Below are 18,686 nucleotides of genomic sequence, written 5' to 3' on the forward strand. Positions count from 1 at the left end.
TGCTCATTCTTTTGTTAAATAATGGACTCAATTTTTTTTCCCCTTTCTAGCATGGGTTTTACTAGACTTTAGCAGTCATAATTTATTTTATGTTTTTCTGTCCTCTTTCACACATAACTGTGCTTTTACATTTATCCACACCAACATATTCTCCCTTTCTATCCTTGCTGATTCTTCTGTTTGAAGAACTGCTAGTCATAATAGCCTCTTACTTATGCTCCCTAGTTTCCCACTGCATTGGCATAATTTGTCACTATGTGTCCTTTTATTAGTTCTCAAAGATCATACTAATTTATAATTCTGATTGTTTCAGCCATTTTATAAAGTATTCTGGAGTGAATTTCATCTGTCCCTACTTAGGTGAGAATTTCCAGTTTTTTAAAACATGTCTTTTCAGTGAATACCTGCTCTCCTGAACTCTGTTGCTCTCCTTCAAATACATCCCTGGGGGACCACACTTAACCTTTTCGTGTATACAAGTGAGCTGATTTGATAGCTTGCCATCTTTGCCTAAAATTACAAAATTCTATTTTGTAACTAAGATCAAACCAGTTTCTTCTTCCAGATTAGTGAATAATTTCTCACTAGTGAGAATCAAACCTAAAATAGTCGCTCTCAAATTACATCCTCCATGAGTGTCCTTCCTAATTTGTAGGAACATTTGTACAGTTTGCACTGTGCCATAACATTTTCTGCATGCATTACAAAGAAAACATCTGTTCCAAGATGGATACAAGAAGAAGAGAGCTTTCATCAAGGCCAACAGTTCTCCTTTCAGGACAACTCATTTGTCACCTAATGTTGCATTTTACCTTTCTTAAAGATAAATACTCTCTGCTACTCATAGTCATAGCAAATTATCAAGTTTTTGTAGCAGCTAGCATTTCTTGGGAAGGAATAGGATTTCTGTGTTCTATTACTCTTACGAATAAAGCCAGAAGTAAAAATGGCTGTATGTAATATTTTGAAGAAATTCAAGTTCTGACCATTCACTCTCATCTCTAATACTGGGATGACTGAGGCTACTAGGTGAGTCTACATAATGATTCTCATACATATTACAGAATCAAGATGTCAAACATATAGGGAACGTCACAAGCCTGGAAAAAATCTCCTTTTCCCACTAGAATACTTAGTCCACTGATCACACCTATTTATTTCCATTAAATATGTTAGATTTTGAAGTCAATACCAAACAGAAGAAAAAACAGCAGTGCAGAATAGAATAGGCTGGTACTTAGGCTGGATAGAAACCCAATTTTGATTAAGAAATACCTATCTTTAAAAGTTCCTTCACTTGTTAAATGAGTTGTTCAATTAATTTTGAGACTGATCTTTGGATTAGTGAAAGGTGCTGGTGAAATGAGAGCTAATAAATTACTCTGAATAAAACTAGTTTGTAGTTTTGGCCTTAGAATGGACATCTGTTAAATATATGGGCCACATGGAACCAATACAAAGGTCAGCATAAAGATTTGTGTAACCAAATGAAACAACAGAAATACAATATTAATTCAGTTATTTCTAAAGCACCAACACTGTAAGTATGAAAAATAAATGCAGACGATGGAAGAACACCACCAGCACTCAGTAGACGTAAACATTCTTTATGATGCACTTTCATCAAAATTTATAGTTGCCAGGTATCAAATTTCATTCATGCAACATCAATCCACTAAGAAATACGTATTTTGGTGAGAAAATTAAAGTCCATATTTATGTAAAAACCGCTCTGAAATAAAAATAAAACAAGATTTATTTTTACCAAAAAAGTTCTTTTTTTTGTTTTTGTTTTTTTACTAACAGAATAATTATCTGGAAAAATTAATTTCCCACATGAGATAGTTAAAGGAAGTTAAATATATTTAAAAATGGAAGATTCTGCATTTACATAGTTATATGCCATTAATATTGAAGATAAGCTTTCTGGCAAAAAACTTCTCATGCTTAAAAAACGCACCTTAGTTTTATACTGTACTTTACAACATACAGTAGTAAGAAACAGAAGTAATAAACAGGTTATATGCAAAGAAAAAAAGTTACATTACAAGACAGTTACAACTGTGACACAAAGAAATTAAAATGTTTAGTTTTAACAGTATTTGAAGGCAATTCACAATCATTTCAGGAGTTTTGTGAAATTTAAGGCCATTAGTTCTAAATAAAATGTATCTGACACAAACTCACAAAACCATGAAATTTGTAAAAACTGTACATGCAAAACCATTTTATAATTATATACGAACAGGCATATAATAAAATTTTTGGGCAGATTCGTACACAAAATTGTGCACAAAGCAACATGGTTGTGCAATTTTTAAACCAGTTAATTAACATTATCATTCATGCACCCTTAATGGAAATGTGATTAAATGACAATATTAAACCCAAATATTAAGAGCCAGCATCCCTTTGAATGGGTAATCTAGACAAAAAAGGTTACAATTTTAAATTAGGTTTAAAATGGTCAATTACAAAATATCTGCTGTAATCACTCCAAAAGACTTTTCTGATACAAAATTTCCAGTGCATTAAGGAATGCATGGTATGATTTAATGAGCTCAGTGAGTCAACTATAATACTCTGATAGTTCTGATCTGAGGTAATTTTCTTTAATTACTTATAGCAAGTAACTCTTATAGTTTGCTTCAGTAACTACTTTAAAAATCTGTAAACTTAGATAAACTTAGAAATTGAAGAATCTCTGAAAAAATACACATACCTCCCCCTCAAAGTTTGGAGTTAGTCGTAAAGCATAAACAATTGTGTTGTTCACAGTTTAGGAGTTTATTCTCAAACTGTGAGATGAATGGATTACTGAGCACTGATTGAAGCAATTCAGGTATTGGAAAACATGTATTATTTGTCCTTTTCTTAGTTTTCATTTGTATTTGTCTGGACAAACATTCAAAGAGATATTGCTTCTCTTGTTATCTTGTGACAAACTATTGCAAGCTAGAAGACGTGAGTCAATGTTCCAAACTTTTATTCTTAAGAATAGTTATAAAAGTACTGAAATTTAAAAATAGTAACATGTAAACATTGATACAGAGTAATAGCATTCCTATACATTTATATACACACAGTATCCAGAGAGGACAATATCTTCTGAGTTGAAATCCCAACTTGTGCTTTCCCCTCCAATAAACATCCAAAAAGTAGGGGGTTTTGTTTAAAAAAAAAAAAAAAGGGAGAACATCAACATTTTTCTCCTAGCATTTAAGCTTTCCAGTTGCTCATGCAACCATAGGAGAATTTTGGTATGTGAAGAGAATTTCTCTAGCTCCAAAAAGTTATCAGAAGCTACTGCTGCATCCAGAGACTCTTGACTTGTGATAAATGCTAAGCACTTTGGAGCAGTCATATCTGAGTCTGCAACACGTGAATCGGGGGTGTATAGGGTGGTGGTGCAGGTGATGGCTTTATTCCTCTGACTCTCATGTAGGACAGAAACTGCTCTGGGATCTCAGCTAAAACATCTTTAGCAAGTCTTGCCATGCTTAAAACGTGGTTTCCACTTCTGTCAATGTAATCTCGGAATGGCACAAACTACAAAACAAGAGAGACGTTCACACAAGTCATTATGCAGACACAAAATACATCTGCCAATATAAAAGTAAGGAAGTTTTGTCTAGGGAGTTAGAGTACATGAATATGCTACCTTACATATTTTATATATACATATTTTTTATTTTATATTATATATTTCATATATATACATTGATTTCAATTTTTAAAAATCCATCTTCGAGTAGAAAGTGTCATACTTTCCCTTGGGTGAAGTTCTTCACGTAAGCCATGGCTAGCTCAGACTGCTAATTATGTGTTTCACTGGTATATTTGATTTCTCTCTCAACCCTTTTCATACAAGGAGGTAACTGTCTCAGAAAGCTACTCTTAGTTTACATTTCCTGCTCATGGGGCTCTCCTACCAGACTGCCCCTGCTCTGGCAGTTTGTGAATAGAATTTTTGCCATCTGAACTGAACAAAACGGAAAGGATGACTTTATATTCTTGACCATTTTGCATTATACCTAGTAGAAATATGAAGCACCTGAACACTTTTTATATGATACTAACAAATGTCTTTTAAAAATCTAAGCAAAAAGGATTGGATTAAAAAAATGAGCTTGTTATATGATACCCAGATCTGCAGATCTAACGTTAAAAAGTTAGCTCTGGCTTGGATTTTGTAATAATTAATGAAATGCTTGTGCTACTGGTATAGAAAAAAGAAACAACCTAGGCTCCTTGATTTTTATTCACAATAGACAGCATGCAGAGATATAGTGAGTTAAGCTAGCTAATAGGTTATGCTAAAGGGAAGGCTGATTTGAAATTCTGCTTCTTGCTCAGATTCTGGAGCCTATCTCAGGGCAACATCTAGGTGAATTTTCAAAATAGGGATTCAATGTCCAAAGCTACTTCTGGTACTGATATGCTAGGCAATGCTATGCTGGAATTCAAAGCCTTATGGTGCCTTTCCCCCTGCACCCCGCCCCAAACCAGGAAATATTTAATTGCTAACTGTTGTACTCCAGGATAAAACTAGAACTGATTGAGAAGTCAGACCCACAGATCTCTCATCTTCTGGCTGAACTCTAAAATCTGAAGACTCTTTTGCCCATTATACCAACTAGACAAATTTTGCTTTCTTGGATGCACAGCAACCAAGGCTATAGATTAAATTCCATTTATCTAAAAAGCACTGAAGATTTCAAGATTTAGAGGAACACTGAATTACAGTGAGAGTTTAGCCTACAGTGTATTTCTGAGATCCTGATAGCTTTCCGGGAAAGACAAAAATAAACAAATCTAGTAAATATATGAAACAAATAAAAATCTCTTGGGGAAAAAACCCAACCAAACAATCAAAAAAACAATCAAACCCAAACCCAATGTTTCAGCAATAAAGAATCTGAACTTAATTAAATAATTTTTACAACAACTTTGGAAAGCACTTCACACCCTGGATTTACAAAACACATGTAGGCATCAATCTCCTACTAAAAGGTGTTTAGAATTCAAGTAAGAGATGACTCTTTACATAACTCTCCTGAAAATGGTCTCAAATTGCCACAGAAAAGGTTTCAAGATTAGGTATTTGAACTATGTTGAATTAAACTGAAACCTGTCACCAAATTAAGTGTGAACAGCTACTAATTAGGGCATTCCCCAGGAAGCAGTAGATCTGTAGTTTCTTAGCAGATGATGACCTAGTCACAGAACTGTTAAAGCTAGAAGTGATCTCTAGAGATCCTTCAGTCCAACCTTGCTGCTCAAGCAGAGCCAGCTACTGCAGGCTGCCATAGTCAATCACACTACAAAAGTAGTGAGCAAGACTATTCAATGAGAGTAGCCTTTATTCCAGATAGGAGTATCCTTTACTTTTTCACTGTGTTGTGTTCAAGAACGTATCAGGCATAAGGGCAGGAGCACAACAGGCAAAAAGGAACCTGATTTTAGAGCATTAAGCCAGGAAGCAAGTATCTGCACTTTCATAATTAGCTGTCTTAACTATTTCAGTGTTTATTCAGTAACTCTGCAATACAAGACACAAGCACATACTGTGATATTTATTAGTACTGACTCTTAACATTTCATAAAAAAAAGGTCTAGCAGTTTTAGAAGCCAGCCCAGCACTGTCCTGTTTCAAGAGGCTGTTCCTTCTTAAACTCTATCAACTTCTCTACAAGAATACATTTGACTGTCCCCAGAAGCACGAAGTCAGAAGAATAACAAAACAAAACAAGCATCTCTGTAGCCTCCTGGTTTACACATTCAGCTGGGAAGGGATAAGCTTAGTGTTGATTTCCCCCTCATGCAGTTATTCATTTTCTAATGTAATATGCAGTCTGAGTTAAAGAACAAAATGTGTCCCATCCCAAGAGATCATCTTACCTATTAGTCTGCAGACATGAAAACTCAGACCACTGTTCTGCAGCAAAGGGAGGTTATTTCAACAGTGTAATTGCTGAAATGCAATTATACAACATAGATGGCCTGAATTAGTTCTCCCTCCCCTCACAGTACATAGATGTTGGAGGAACTGGAGGAACTATGGATAAGCACACATGCAGATATACAAGGACAGCTGGCAGTGACAGCAAGGCCTAGGGCTGACATGTAGAAGAAGTAGAGATGGCAGAGGAATAGAATGAAAGATGTAAGAGAAACCGAAGGGAAACTGATGGAATGTAAAGTGCTTTTCCTATAGTTTAAGAGTTTAATTTAAAAGGTTAATATATAAAATTTTCAAGAGAAACTACAGGTACGTTACTATGAGTATTTTCCTAAAACTTCTTAAACAGAAAAAGGATAACAAAGGAGCACAAATGAAATAAACTGAGGAAGAAATGGTACAAATGTAATAGAGTCCCTAAAATACGTATGTATACCAGCGAGGAGGGAATAACAAAGGTCACATCTTTGTATGAATTGCAGTCAGTAGTAAATATAATAGATACAGTGACTCACTGTTAGAGGAAAATCTTTCCTTTACTAATTTAATTAAAATATTTCACAATACTGACTGTTAAATTATCAGTTAATTTCACTAGCTAATTTTAACTAACCTAATATACCAGAAAGATAAACTTCTTATATTTGAGAAGTTAATTTTATAAAAGCAAATCAGTTTTGTCCTGCCAGATATAAAATAAAGGTCATATTGTACCTAAAGGGTTTGACATTATCCATTTTTATTTATTTAGCTAGCCTATAATGTACTTGTTAGTATTTAGACAGAAAAGGAGCACAAAATAATACTGCCTTCAGGTAATTCAATATGGCTTGGGGAAAAGTTCTGACTGAAATATGTTAATAGTAAAGAAATGTTTTATCACATTTCTGATATGCAATTAATTCTATAAAAAGACAAAAGGATATTCATTGCATACTATTTTTATTTCTCAGCAGAAATTAGAATATTTCTGATGCAAATAATTTTCACAAATCTTGTTTATAATGTTTGAAGAATTATTCACTTATGCACTTTGAATTGAAAAAGAGCTGCTTTTGGAGCTGCTGTTGTTTGGAGAAATTTTGTATAATATGTGGCAAATTTTTAAATGCATTTAAACATAAGTGCAATGCATGCCAGAGATATCTGAATTAGCTTTAAAATATATGACATTGCACAGGGATTTGCAGAAATACTAGTTTGGGATCCAGAAACACTTCCAGATCTGGAGGCAGATCTCCACGTGTTGCTCTGTTGAACAGCACTGACACATACAACATAACAGACAGCCCCTTTCTAGCCCAGTATGGCCTACCAAGGAACATTATAAGGGCTCTGACAAAATGAAAAACATTATTTCTTGCCTCCTGTTCAGCTGTCCACTTTCTCCTCAACCCTACTTCTTACCTTACTTCTTCCCTACTTACCTTACTTCTTCCCTACTTACCTTACTTCTTCCCTACTTCTATAATTACCTTAACACTGACTAAAGCAGCCAGCATGTTTTACTCGTCTAAGAGTTTTGACATGTCACTCTCCCACCAGTTGTTTTCTCCGTATGTTACAGAAATGAAAAAAGCCTCTTTTTCAATTATTAGAAAAAGTAATTCAGGAATCCATGACCTTCTTTAATGTATATCCATACAGATTATGACGGCAATTTAACTGCTTTCATCTTATTCTCATTTCTGATCCCCATTTAGGAAAAAAAAAAGAGAAAATTTTAATGTAGTGTTTACGACTGAGAAGAAAGATCTGATCATTTTAATTTCCATATATTTATGAAGACTTGTTTATTTTATATTCTAAACAAAAATAACTATACAATTAGGTGTCATATACATGTTTTGAACACTTCCTTGGATTGAGATATTGTATCCATCAGCAGTTACCAAATCCTTAAACATTCACATACTGGTATTTGTAACATTAAAAATTCTGAAAAGTTTCAGTTCCTGCATATATAAATGAAAACAAATACACACATTTCAAAGTTCATCAGCTGCAATCTGACAATTATTATTAAAACACTATCACCTGCAATATGAGCTATTCATATAGCTCAGTTATTTTTTTATATATATGTATATATATTCTACTAACCAACAATAATATAAAAATCCAACCTGGCTTGGAAAGAAATAAGTGAAAATAAGCAAGAGGAAAAATAAGTGAAGACTATGAATTTTGACAAATAGGAGGAATAAAGGGAGAAGAAGAAATGGCAGATCTAAGGTAAGGTTTGAACCTAAGGATGCCTGTCAGTGTTTAAGAGGCATTTGGACAGTCCCCTTAATAACATGCTTTAAAACTTTTGGTCAGCCCTGAATTGGTCAGGCAGTTGGACTAGATGACCGCTGTAGGTCCCTTCCAACTAAAATATTTTGTTTCATAAATGTATTCAGATACTTCCAGCAGAAGATGCCTTCCATAAAAGACTTAGTTTAGACAGGTATCATTCTTTCTACAGTAGAAATTTTTCAGTAGTTTGCTGATTTTCAAATGTCAACTTCTTTAATACTTTACTTAAGCAAACAGGGATTAGTGTGTTGAGCCATCAAATGTCTTTCTCTTTGTTTGGTTCCACTCTAGTGTCCCAAGAAAATAAAAAATGCATAGCTAGTTAATTTTATTTGATTGAGAAAATAACTGTGAAACAAATTCTGCGCAGGGTAGGTAGGTAATCAGGAGGCAAGATGGGGTGCCTGGAGCATGGATAAAGTACATAGTTTGGACAACCTGTGGAGTTCTAGAAATCTGCATCTCTGAGGGGAAGGGGAATTATGGTATGTGTATATGTACACGCAAAACTGCTATACCACCCTGTCAGTAGTTGCATAGATTTGAATGACAACTACTGGGCTGACTGGACGACTAGAGAGAGCAGGAACAGAATCAGAGGACTTTGGCAGTGAAATGGAGGTGTCTGTGGAATACAGATGAGATTAGCACTCTTTTAGGGCTTGATTCAGTCATGTAAACACAGATCATAGAATTGTAGAATGGTTTGGGCTGGAAGGAACCTTTAAAGGTCACCTAGTCCAACACTCCCTGCAATAAGCTGGGACATCTTCAACTAGATCAGGTTGCTCAGAGTCCCATCCAACCTGACTCTGAATGTTTCTACGGATGGGGCATCAACAACTTCTCTGGGCAACCTGTTCCAGCTATAATCTGATGTTCCTTAAATCACGAGACAACTGCATTGTTGTGTGTGGCAGATGCAACATAGGAACTGGGAGACACTCATGGTCTTCTGGATTTGCAGTTAGAGACAAGGAAAGATACCCTAGGCATTTCAAATGCACTCATTAGAAGTCTCAGTATTACTGACTTCCACAAAAGTTGCGGTTTTTCCTTATGGAACCACAGTGAGATTGCAGTACAGAGGCAACTAACCCTTCTCCCATGGCTGTATAACCCTAAGACTTTATATCAATGTGCTGCCAGTTAGGGATCATTTCCTAATTAATGCAGATCCACAACTATGTGTTATATAAAAGCTTATGGGTATCACAGAGAGTTTCTGAGCTTGTTATGAACACCCCAAGATAAAGTATGTCAGTGCTAAGGTAATATGAAAGTCAGGAATATAGAAATAAGAGTTCAAAACAAACAGGATCAGCAAAATCTATTAGAGTAAATTTGTTCTCCCACCTGCACAATGTCTCTTTCTGCAAACTTTCCTCTTGAAGAAATCCTCACTACATCACCATCCAGTTCTTCCATAGCTTAAAAAAAAAGATTAAAAAATGAATTAACCTATGAGTTCAGCTACACAACAAAAACAGTCTTACTGAGAAAAAACTTTGTTCAATTTATACTTTAAGGCAACAAAACCAACAATTGTTATTTAGGTAACTCTTTAAGATCATTTGTGCTATAAAATACATCATGTTTTATTGTTATTTTGCAGACCATTATAAGGTCCTTATCCTTCCAGCTGTCAAACCAGCAAGTATATCTGTTTTGGTAAGGCTATATTTATACTTTCATGGGTGGAGAAGAATTAATCTTCAGCAATTATTCTTACAGAAGTTACCACAGGATATAACACAAAGAGGTAATAACTCACATTCATACTGGAAAAGTAATGACTGTTATAATGCACAGGAATGAGGAGTTCTTAAAAAGAAAAATTATTAAATTCACACTATCAGGAGCCAAGTTCAAGCCAAACAAAAGAGCATGTTTGTTCAAAGAAAAAAATTAGTAGGTCTGTAGAGCACATTGCCAGATGATGCTGTTGACACAAAAAATGTACATGTGTTCAAACCAAGAGACTCAAAAAGTATTTGAAGGAGAGATCCATTGAAAATTTCCAAAACAGATATATAGCACATCCCGCTCAGGAAATTCAAATCTAAAAACAATATTCATGGAAGTATCATACTTGCTTATTCTGTTCTTCATGTTCTCTAGATAACCACTCATGGCCATGTCAGATACAAAACACTGAGCAAACCAGACTCCTGATCTGACCTGTTATAGTCATCTTTACTTCCTTAAGTAAAGCTCTGCCCAATGTACGTGCCATCTATCTGAGCTCCAGACTTTTAAGAACCCTTCTGGTAGCCCCCAGGGGCTGGAAGATCTAGGGGGCAGTGATATCTGGAGAGGAGTAGCTTAGTCTCTCTACAGCAGAACTGAGGCTTGACTGGCATTTGAATTATAAGACAGTGTGCCTGGAACGTACACCCTCGTACACAAACACTTCTTCAGCATCCACATCTGCTGACGCGGAAGTCCTGGACACAACTCACATCAGGCATGGGGTCTGCTGTTTCTTCCAGAAGGAAATTCTGCAGATGGAAAAGTCATTTCTCTGCCCTCTTGGGCATTGAGGGAATACAGATCTGGCACACATCTAACAGGTAAATTTCACTGAGGCAGGTATACTCAAAGATATGTGGGTCCAAAGATGGAAACTGTATCCTTTAGTACAAACAGAATCCTGCCTTAAAAAAATGATAGGGATGACACCCACGAACTCTGCAAAGAGGACGTCCAGAAGTAAAAAGAAGACAGAATCTATATATCCTGACTGAGTTAAGGGGAACCTGGGCAGACTCAAAGACTGGACAAACAGGGAGAAAGGGAAAAGGCAAAGGAGGCGTGAGAGAAGAGTAACATAGAACTAAAGTTGAATTCGGGGGTAAAAATGAAGTTTGAAGATTTCCCTTGTATGCATTTATGAAGATAAACTCTTTTCTCATTGTCTGTAGCATACAATCATCTGAAGTGTATGCATCCACCTGGAAAATCTCTTCAAGGAATAAGATACTTAAGATTATCACTAATATACCACTTGTGAGAAAGCATAAAGAAGTCAACCCCGAATATTTTGTTTGTTTGTTTGTTTTCATCTTGTTTTCATATTCTTTGAATATTTGTACAAGAATTTGTACACGTTAAGTCATTAACGACTCCTTACATCATACATCTGTGGTAGTACTAAGTATATTTCATGTAGGTATACTGTCTAACCAGAGGTATTAGAATTAAAAAAAAAAGATGTAGGACTTTGAGGAATAGATACACAGGGAATGTCTCCATAGTGCAATGATATATACACAATGACACTTAATAAATCTGCCCAAATAACTAAAGCAGTTTAGTTACTGCAATAGAGAGTGGTGCTCCTGAACATCACATGAAATAATATGTAAATAATTGTGGTAATTTCTCTCCTGCTGTAATATTCTCTCAATGCTGCTATACAGTAAGGCTCACTCCTGTTATCTAGCGAAACACAATTTAACCCAGATCACCTTCTCAAATACATTTATTTTTCTCAGTATTTTATTACTGCAGTAAGAACAGACGATCAATATTTCCAGTCAACTGACACTTCACAAGGCAACTAAATACCCACGTTGAAGAAATTCAACATTACTTAAGTATACTTACTTTACTGTGGGGTTTTTTTCCACTCATCTTCTGGAGCTCTGTAAATGCTGAGCCCCCATATGGTTCTGTGAATTGAACAGAGAGCCTGAGGGGCTACACAGCTCCACATGGTAGCTTGTAATCATACTGAGTTATCAATCAATCCAGCTGGAAATGTCAACAGTGCTCACTGCATGTTCCACATTATGCTCTTTTAAAGAACAGTATTTGTTTGAAAAGCCACATATTACTAAAATACAAACAAGTATAAAAAATTCTAGGAAAATCACTAGAACACTTACCATCAAACTCTGCTGGTCCTACCCCCACTATGATTATTGACATTGGAAGCTTTGAAGCCTTCAAAAGAAGAAGAAAAAGAGGTTTAATGCATTACATAACCTCTGCCAATAATACGTGAGATCTGAGGACAATCTGAATAAAAAACACAGAGAAGTTATGTTTTAAAGAACAATTTTTTTCCCACCTAAAAAGTCGAGTCATGTAAACTGTCTGCTTAAGTAGTAAAAGATATCTTAGATAAGACAGAAAGACAGATGATTATTTTAATATATTTTTTCCTTATAAAGTCTTTGAATCATATAGGAACATAATTAAACACAACAAACTACATTAGGATTTAATACTAATATGACAACTAAGATGACAAATTTATTATCTTAGAAACTTTTGTAAAATGACAATAATTGCAAATACATACCTTACAGTTTGACATTTATTTAAATGTACTTTGCCGATTCTTGGTTTTACACAGCTGCTTGGAACTATGCGACACTCTTTTTTGCATAGATCTTATGCCAATTTTTCTTAAGAAATCATCTATTTAAGCAATATGTATCTTAGATTTCTTCCATGAATGAAATTTTATTCAAGTCAGTTATCCGTGTCACAAAGTAAACAAGATATTGAACTGAGTTATGGTAAGATTTTAAATTTTACTTTATCTTTTTCTTTCAATGAAACAAGGCAAAGATGGTATCTGGCCTTCCCTGAATAAATTCTCTGTAAAACTGTCAAAATTATGAAGACACTATCATAAATATTGGATTCTCCTGCCCTGAGAGTAACACCAGATATCTGCTAGTTTACAGAAATTATCTGAAACTGTTTCTTTTGAGGAGGGTAACAACTTGAAAAAAACATCTACCAAACATCAGGGTTGACAACAGTTTCTTACTGAGATATTCTGATGAACTGTACAATGTCTATAGTAATTTTAAACAGGAGTATACACTGGCCAAAAATCATAGATGTACACTTTCTGCTAAATTAAACTCTGCTTCACTGAACTCAAGTGGTTTTAGAAGATACTGTTATATTTTTCTTTTGGAATATAAAGTGTTTTTCTCCCTCATTTAAAAGATACTCTCATTTTAGATACATCATCACCATTTCTCATTCTATCTTCTATCTCGACTTTCTTTAAGCAGAAGATTTACAGTTAATTACTGTAAACATGCTATTTAAAACAATGAAAATACACCACTCTATAAGTCACTATTTAATGTTCTACACCACTACACATTATACACTATATACTATACATTGACTGCAAATTCATTACAAAGTGTTACTACATAGTTAATCTTCCAGCTAAAATTTTGTAACAGAGTAAAAAAAAAATTAATAATCTCTTGTTAGTTAAATACTAATATGCTACTGAAGATAACAGTAAAAGCCATCTGGCCATGGTCCTGGGCGAACAGCTCTACATGGCCCTGCTTAAGCAGAGGGGTTGGACAAGATGATGTCCAGCAGTCCCTTCCAACATCAACCAGCCTGTGATTCAGGGCCATAAATACAGTGTAGCTGTAACTGAATTACAGTGCACTGCCTAAGTCAGTAATAGTGAGATAGAATGTTTTTGAGACATGAAGGCATTTCTTAGAACAGGACACATATTTTACAGGTGTTTTCTAAAATCTTATTGCTTGATAGTAAAGAAAGCATCCTTTAAAGAGATTCCAGTTCACACAGACACAGTATTATGTGATACAATGTATATATAATAGTAAGTGGCAAGGACAGCATACAGACAGAGTTAAACTTTTGCATATAAACATAAGTGTTGGCATTTCCTAAACGACAGCATAACCTTTAAGCAGTTTGGTAAAACAGAATGTGTCTGACATATATGCTGTAATGAGAAAGATGCCTAAGAGCACAGTTAGTTTTAAAAAATGAAATATACTCTTCCTGAGTTTTATACATATCATATTGCATTGAACATCATTGCTCTTTTTACTATTTTGGATATTACTAAGACTGAATAGTATTTAATTAGTTCTGTCATGTTATACTGTGCTCAGCACTTCAAGAAGTATACAGAAAAATGAATGCATCTTCATAAAAAGAAAAGACAGCAAATATTCCCAAGCTTCCACTCATTCCAAGCTAACAACACATCTGCTGTATTTCCAGACAGTTGCAGACTAACAACTATCATTCCTGGAAATTAACTATTACTGGAAACAAGATTTTTCTCTATGTCTTAGTGGCAAATTACTTAATCTTACAAGATAACAGCCAACTGGACTTGCTGGTCTCTTACAGACTTCGAATTGAGGGGTGAATTAAAGCAAGAGCTGCTCATTTTTCTCCACAGAGCCTTTCTGTCACCTAAAAGAAGCTGTGTTTCAAACTTCTAGGCTAGACTACAGGATGAAGTTCCAAGCTAAAACCTTGTTTAGCTCTTTTAAAAGTGAGAGACAGTTTATCCTATTTTAAAATTGGAAGCTGGAAGAGGAGAGGAAGTACCTTTAAACACAGTTATAGCTTTGGGTGTAAAAACATACCAGGTGGGTGTCCTTATTGACACACAGACTGTCTATGTGCTGCTGGCTAGAACTTGAGGGCATCTTGCTCTCCAATGAAAGACAGAAAATTTCAGTAATATTTTCATGTGCACCCTACAAACTGGAACAGTACTGAATCTCTACAGGACGTAGTGAAAGTGGGCCTTCAAAAATACGCCACCTAATTCTACACTACTCACTTTGACATGATGCTTAATTATCTTAATGTAGCCTTTTCACCCACCACTTCACTATCAACTAGATCCACTGTGATATGTTCAAAACTATCAGCATAGATCTTTTCACACCCTGACTGGAAGTTGCTTCTCTGTGTACTTTCATCTGACATTTCCCAGGGGCAAAAGCAAAATGGAACCTGTTCATAATACAGAATATTACTTATATGCATAGCAGTTTTGAAGAGAAAAATACTGAAAATAATGCAGAAACTGAAAAAGAATTAAGAATTTTCAAAATTCTAGGGGGCTGTTGAGAAGGAAATCAGATGACTGGTATGTTTGCCGTTTGGGATCAGAAAGTTTGGGGCAGTTTTTAAAGAAGGTGGGGGGGATCAAAGCTGTCTGCAATTACTAGAATGAGGAACAGTTCACTATGAAAACCTGTATGGTGGGATGTGCATGAGGAAGGAGGAGGCAAGAGGCAAATGAGGAAAATCGTATGAACATACAGTGTTAGAAAGAAGAGTATAATTTCCTACAGAACACTAATTAAGTTCAGATTCAACTTTTGCTTTCTTTTCGGCTTTATGCACAATAAACTTTTGCTGCTTAGAAAAAATGGTTAATTTACAGAAAAAATATAGTGCCTGAAATATTAACTGATTTACTTTACTGCCTAAAATATTAATTCCTAGAAAGATAATTCTTTTAAATTTCAACAGTTTCAGCAAAACTTACATTCACTATGGATTCTTTTGTCTGAGCCATATCAGAAATAACTCCATCTGTAATAATGAGAAGAACAAAATACTGGGAGCCATCTTTTACTGAAGCAGCATATCTAAGGGAAGAAAAGAGCAACATTATAACAGTAAAAACCCCTTTGTACAAAGGAACTAATATGAAAAGAAGTTACATTTTAAAAATCTGTCTACTCAGGACTAATGAAAATAAAGAAACATGATGCAGTGGATTTCAAATGTAAAGACATACATAATTAAGATAGACATTCTACTTTTAAAAGAGAACATTAACATTAGAAAAACATAACTAATACAATACTGATACTAATAATCTGTGTGTGTTGAATCAGTGAAAAATCGGAACTATATCCCTACCAGAAGGAGCATGTACAGAATGTCCTTTACAAAATCATGAGTCATTAGAAAGTCTAAGTTATTTAACAGTTATTACCTCTGGGGAACATAATTTGGTATGAAGGGTATACATTGAATAGTTGGTAGCACAAGTAAATTTTATCAGAAATCAGCAGATTGCATAAATATTTCTTTTTTTTTTGCTGTCTTACAAGAACAGGTTACTTACTGTTGACCATGCTTGCAGGTCTACAGTTCACATTTATGTGCACATTTGTAAAATGGCTGAACACTCTGCAACCCTGGTTTAGATAATCATCTCTTTGCACCACCTACAGATGTCCTTTCAAGACTCAAGCTTGTGCTGTACATGAATGCAAGACAAAATACATCCAGTGCCATTCTAGCCCCTCCTCAGCCAGAGGACCCAAGAAGCAACTGATCTTTGAAAATGACCAGCTTTGAAGATTTGGAAAGTCCTGAAACACAGTGAGCAGCCCCATTGTACTCTATGGCCTGCATATCAGAAACGAAGACTTCAGCACATTTATCTTCGATTGTATATATATTGTTAGAGAAGAACTTTCTTTGTGTGGAGCAGGCTGCTCTACTTGCTTCACTTGACAGCAGCCAGTATAGTTTCTCCTTTCATGAAGGCTCTTGGTGCTGTGAAGGATTCAAATAGTAGAACTATGTAATAAAAGTAGCAATGAGCAGTATGGAGAGCAGTACAAAAAAATAAAATTAGTCTTCATACGAATACTGTGGAGTATATGTTAAAGTACAGACAATGTCAAAGAATTCACTATCATAGCGGTCACTGAACATGAAAGGCCTGGGTCACTGAACAGGATATGTTCTAATGATGCTTATGATGATTGCATGTGCTTAGAAAATTCTAACTCTGATGTTAAGCAGTGCATTTTCAAGCAAGTATTCCCAATAAATAAGATGCTATAACCACAACATTTACAAGACTTTGGAGGAATGTGTGTGAAATGGAATCTACAATTTACAGAAAGTCATCACATTCCTCCCTCTCCCTCCCCAAGATACAGATGGGTAGAAAAGCCACACAGACAATGAACCTGCTGAACATCATCTATCTGCATGCTGGCAGTAGGGACTGACAGTTAAATATCTAGATTAGGAAGACCTACTATAGAATACCTTTTCACTACCATGCGGAGACTTCTTATACCTAATTTTTCCACAATGCTTATAATCTTTTCAATGATGACTGAAGTGACAAGAGATGATGAGAGAGTAAATTAAAAATTCATTATCCTTTCTGAGCCCTTAATACTGACTACATACCTACACTGAAGAAATGGAACAGAAATTTTGTTATTTCAAATTTTCTACAGAATAAAACATTCTGAAATATTTCCCAAGAAAGATCTTATATGCAGAGGGGAGATGACAGAAGGCACTATGTTGAATGTGGTGTAGTTTAGACAACTCCCTAGATGGGGGAAGGATAATAAACTCATTATCTGCTTAAAGAGCTTCTAAAGAGTTCCGAGACCACAACAGGATAGTAATATCTGACATTGTTTCCAGAGATTTCATCAGAGCAATATTTTTAAGTGGAAGGGATGTGAGAAGAAGAAATTTCTTTGAGACAGAATGTAGGTTCAAAGAGTAACTTCAGGCTAGATCGTAATTTTTAGTACCATGACTGTGAGTCAGTATAATAGCCAAGAAACTGAACCTTGAAGAAAAATGATGTTACTGAGAACTGGACTGGTACATGGATTGTATTAATGATGATCATGCAGTAGAAACCATCATGAAGATACTTAGCTTTTCCACTATAATGTAGTGTGATTTGCTACCAGAAGGAGTTCACAAAGTTTGCAACAACTTGATACTTAGACAAAAGTTCAGTGGAAGAACTAAAAATACTGGTGACAGGCGTCTGTAATTCTGCAAAAGTTGACAAACATTCCTGAGAAACAACTGGTGAAAAAAGGAACACAATTTATGCCAATGCTTTGATGGACTAGATCAAGAATTTAAATCTTTGCAATGAACAGGATGCTTGAGGTTAATTGCCAAATTCTGAACCAGCCAGCTCTGCTGTTATAACCGGTTCTAAAGAAGAAGAGCGAGCCAGAAAAGTCAATGGGTTAGATTTCCAGTTAACATGGCTAATGCAGACACTGAATGCCACATATATGGAATTCAGCTGTCAAAGATTGGCATATTTCCTCAGAGTCTGAAAAATGCTACTGGAGAGATCCTGTCAATGGAAGGATTAAAAGGAGACAGCTAGTTGCTAAAGACAAGCAATGGAATATACATGTACATAATTTGTATGGTATGATTCATATGGAACAACTAATCCTAATGACAAATAACTGAAATCAGCTATCTACCCATGCTAGGGTGCACAGAAAATTCTTTGCACCTTAGAATTTGCAAATTATTTTTCATTGGGCTGTAGAACTAACAACAGTATGAACAGATAGTAAATAAATATTTCCTGCTACAACAATTAACTATTTTGCAAACTCATAAATAAGACATTAACAGTACAATGATTTACATATCCCTACTGCTTTGTTTTACAAACATTAGTTCTTTCTCTGTATCTATAAATAAAAGAAAATCTGTTCAGGTAGTTACTCAGCTAAATCATCTGAGCCGTATCACTTCCTATACCAACACAAGGAGATATACTCTAAGTCAAGATCTTGTCTGTCAAAACAAGGCAACATTATCCTTCTGAAGAAAATCC

The 18,686-nt window shown here is 35.1% G+C and overlaps 1 protein-coding gene across 4 annotated transcripts in view; it reads right to left on the reverse strand.

The window, feature by feature from the left end:
* Nucleotides 1–1,591: 1,591 nt before the first annotated feature.
* The window catches only part of CPNE8 (copine 8), a 104,547-nt gene continuing 87,452 nt past the window's right edge, over nt 1,592–18,686 (reverse strand). For all 4 annotated transcript variants that reach the window (XM_074903274.1, XM_074903275.1, XM_074903276.1 and 1 more), the window contains 4 exons: nt 15,585–15,687; nt 12,154–12,211; nt 9,620–9,693; nt 1,592–3,549 (listed from right to left, as the gene is read on the reverse strand). In XM_074903274.1, the coding sequence (XP_074759375.1) occupies nt 3,361–3,549; nt 9,620–9,693; nt 12,154–12,211; nt 15,585–15,687 (424 nt within the window). In that variant the 3' untranslated portion in view covers nt 1,592–3,360. The remainder of the gene's footprint in view (nt 3,550–9,619; nt 9,694–12,153; nt 12,212–15,584; nt 15,688–18,686) is intronic.

This window comes from Athene noctua, chromosome 3 (genome assembly GCF_965140245.1).
Source record: "Athene noctua chromosome 3, bAthNoc1.hap1.1, whole genome shotgun sequence".
Taxonomy (NCBI): Eukaryota; Metazoa; Chordata; class Aves; order Strigiformes; family Strigidae; genus Athene; species Athene noctua.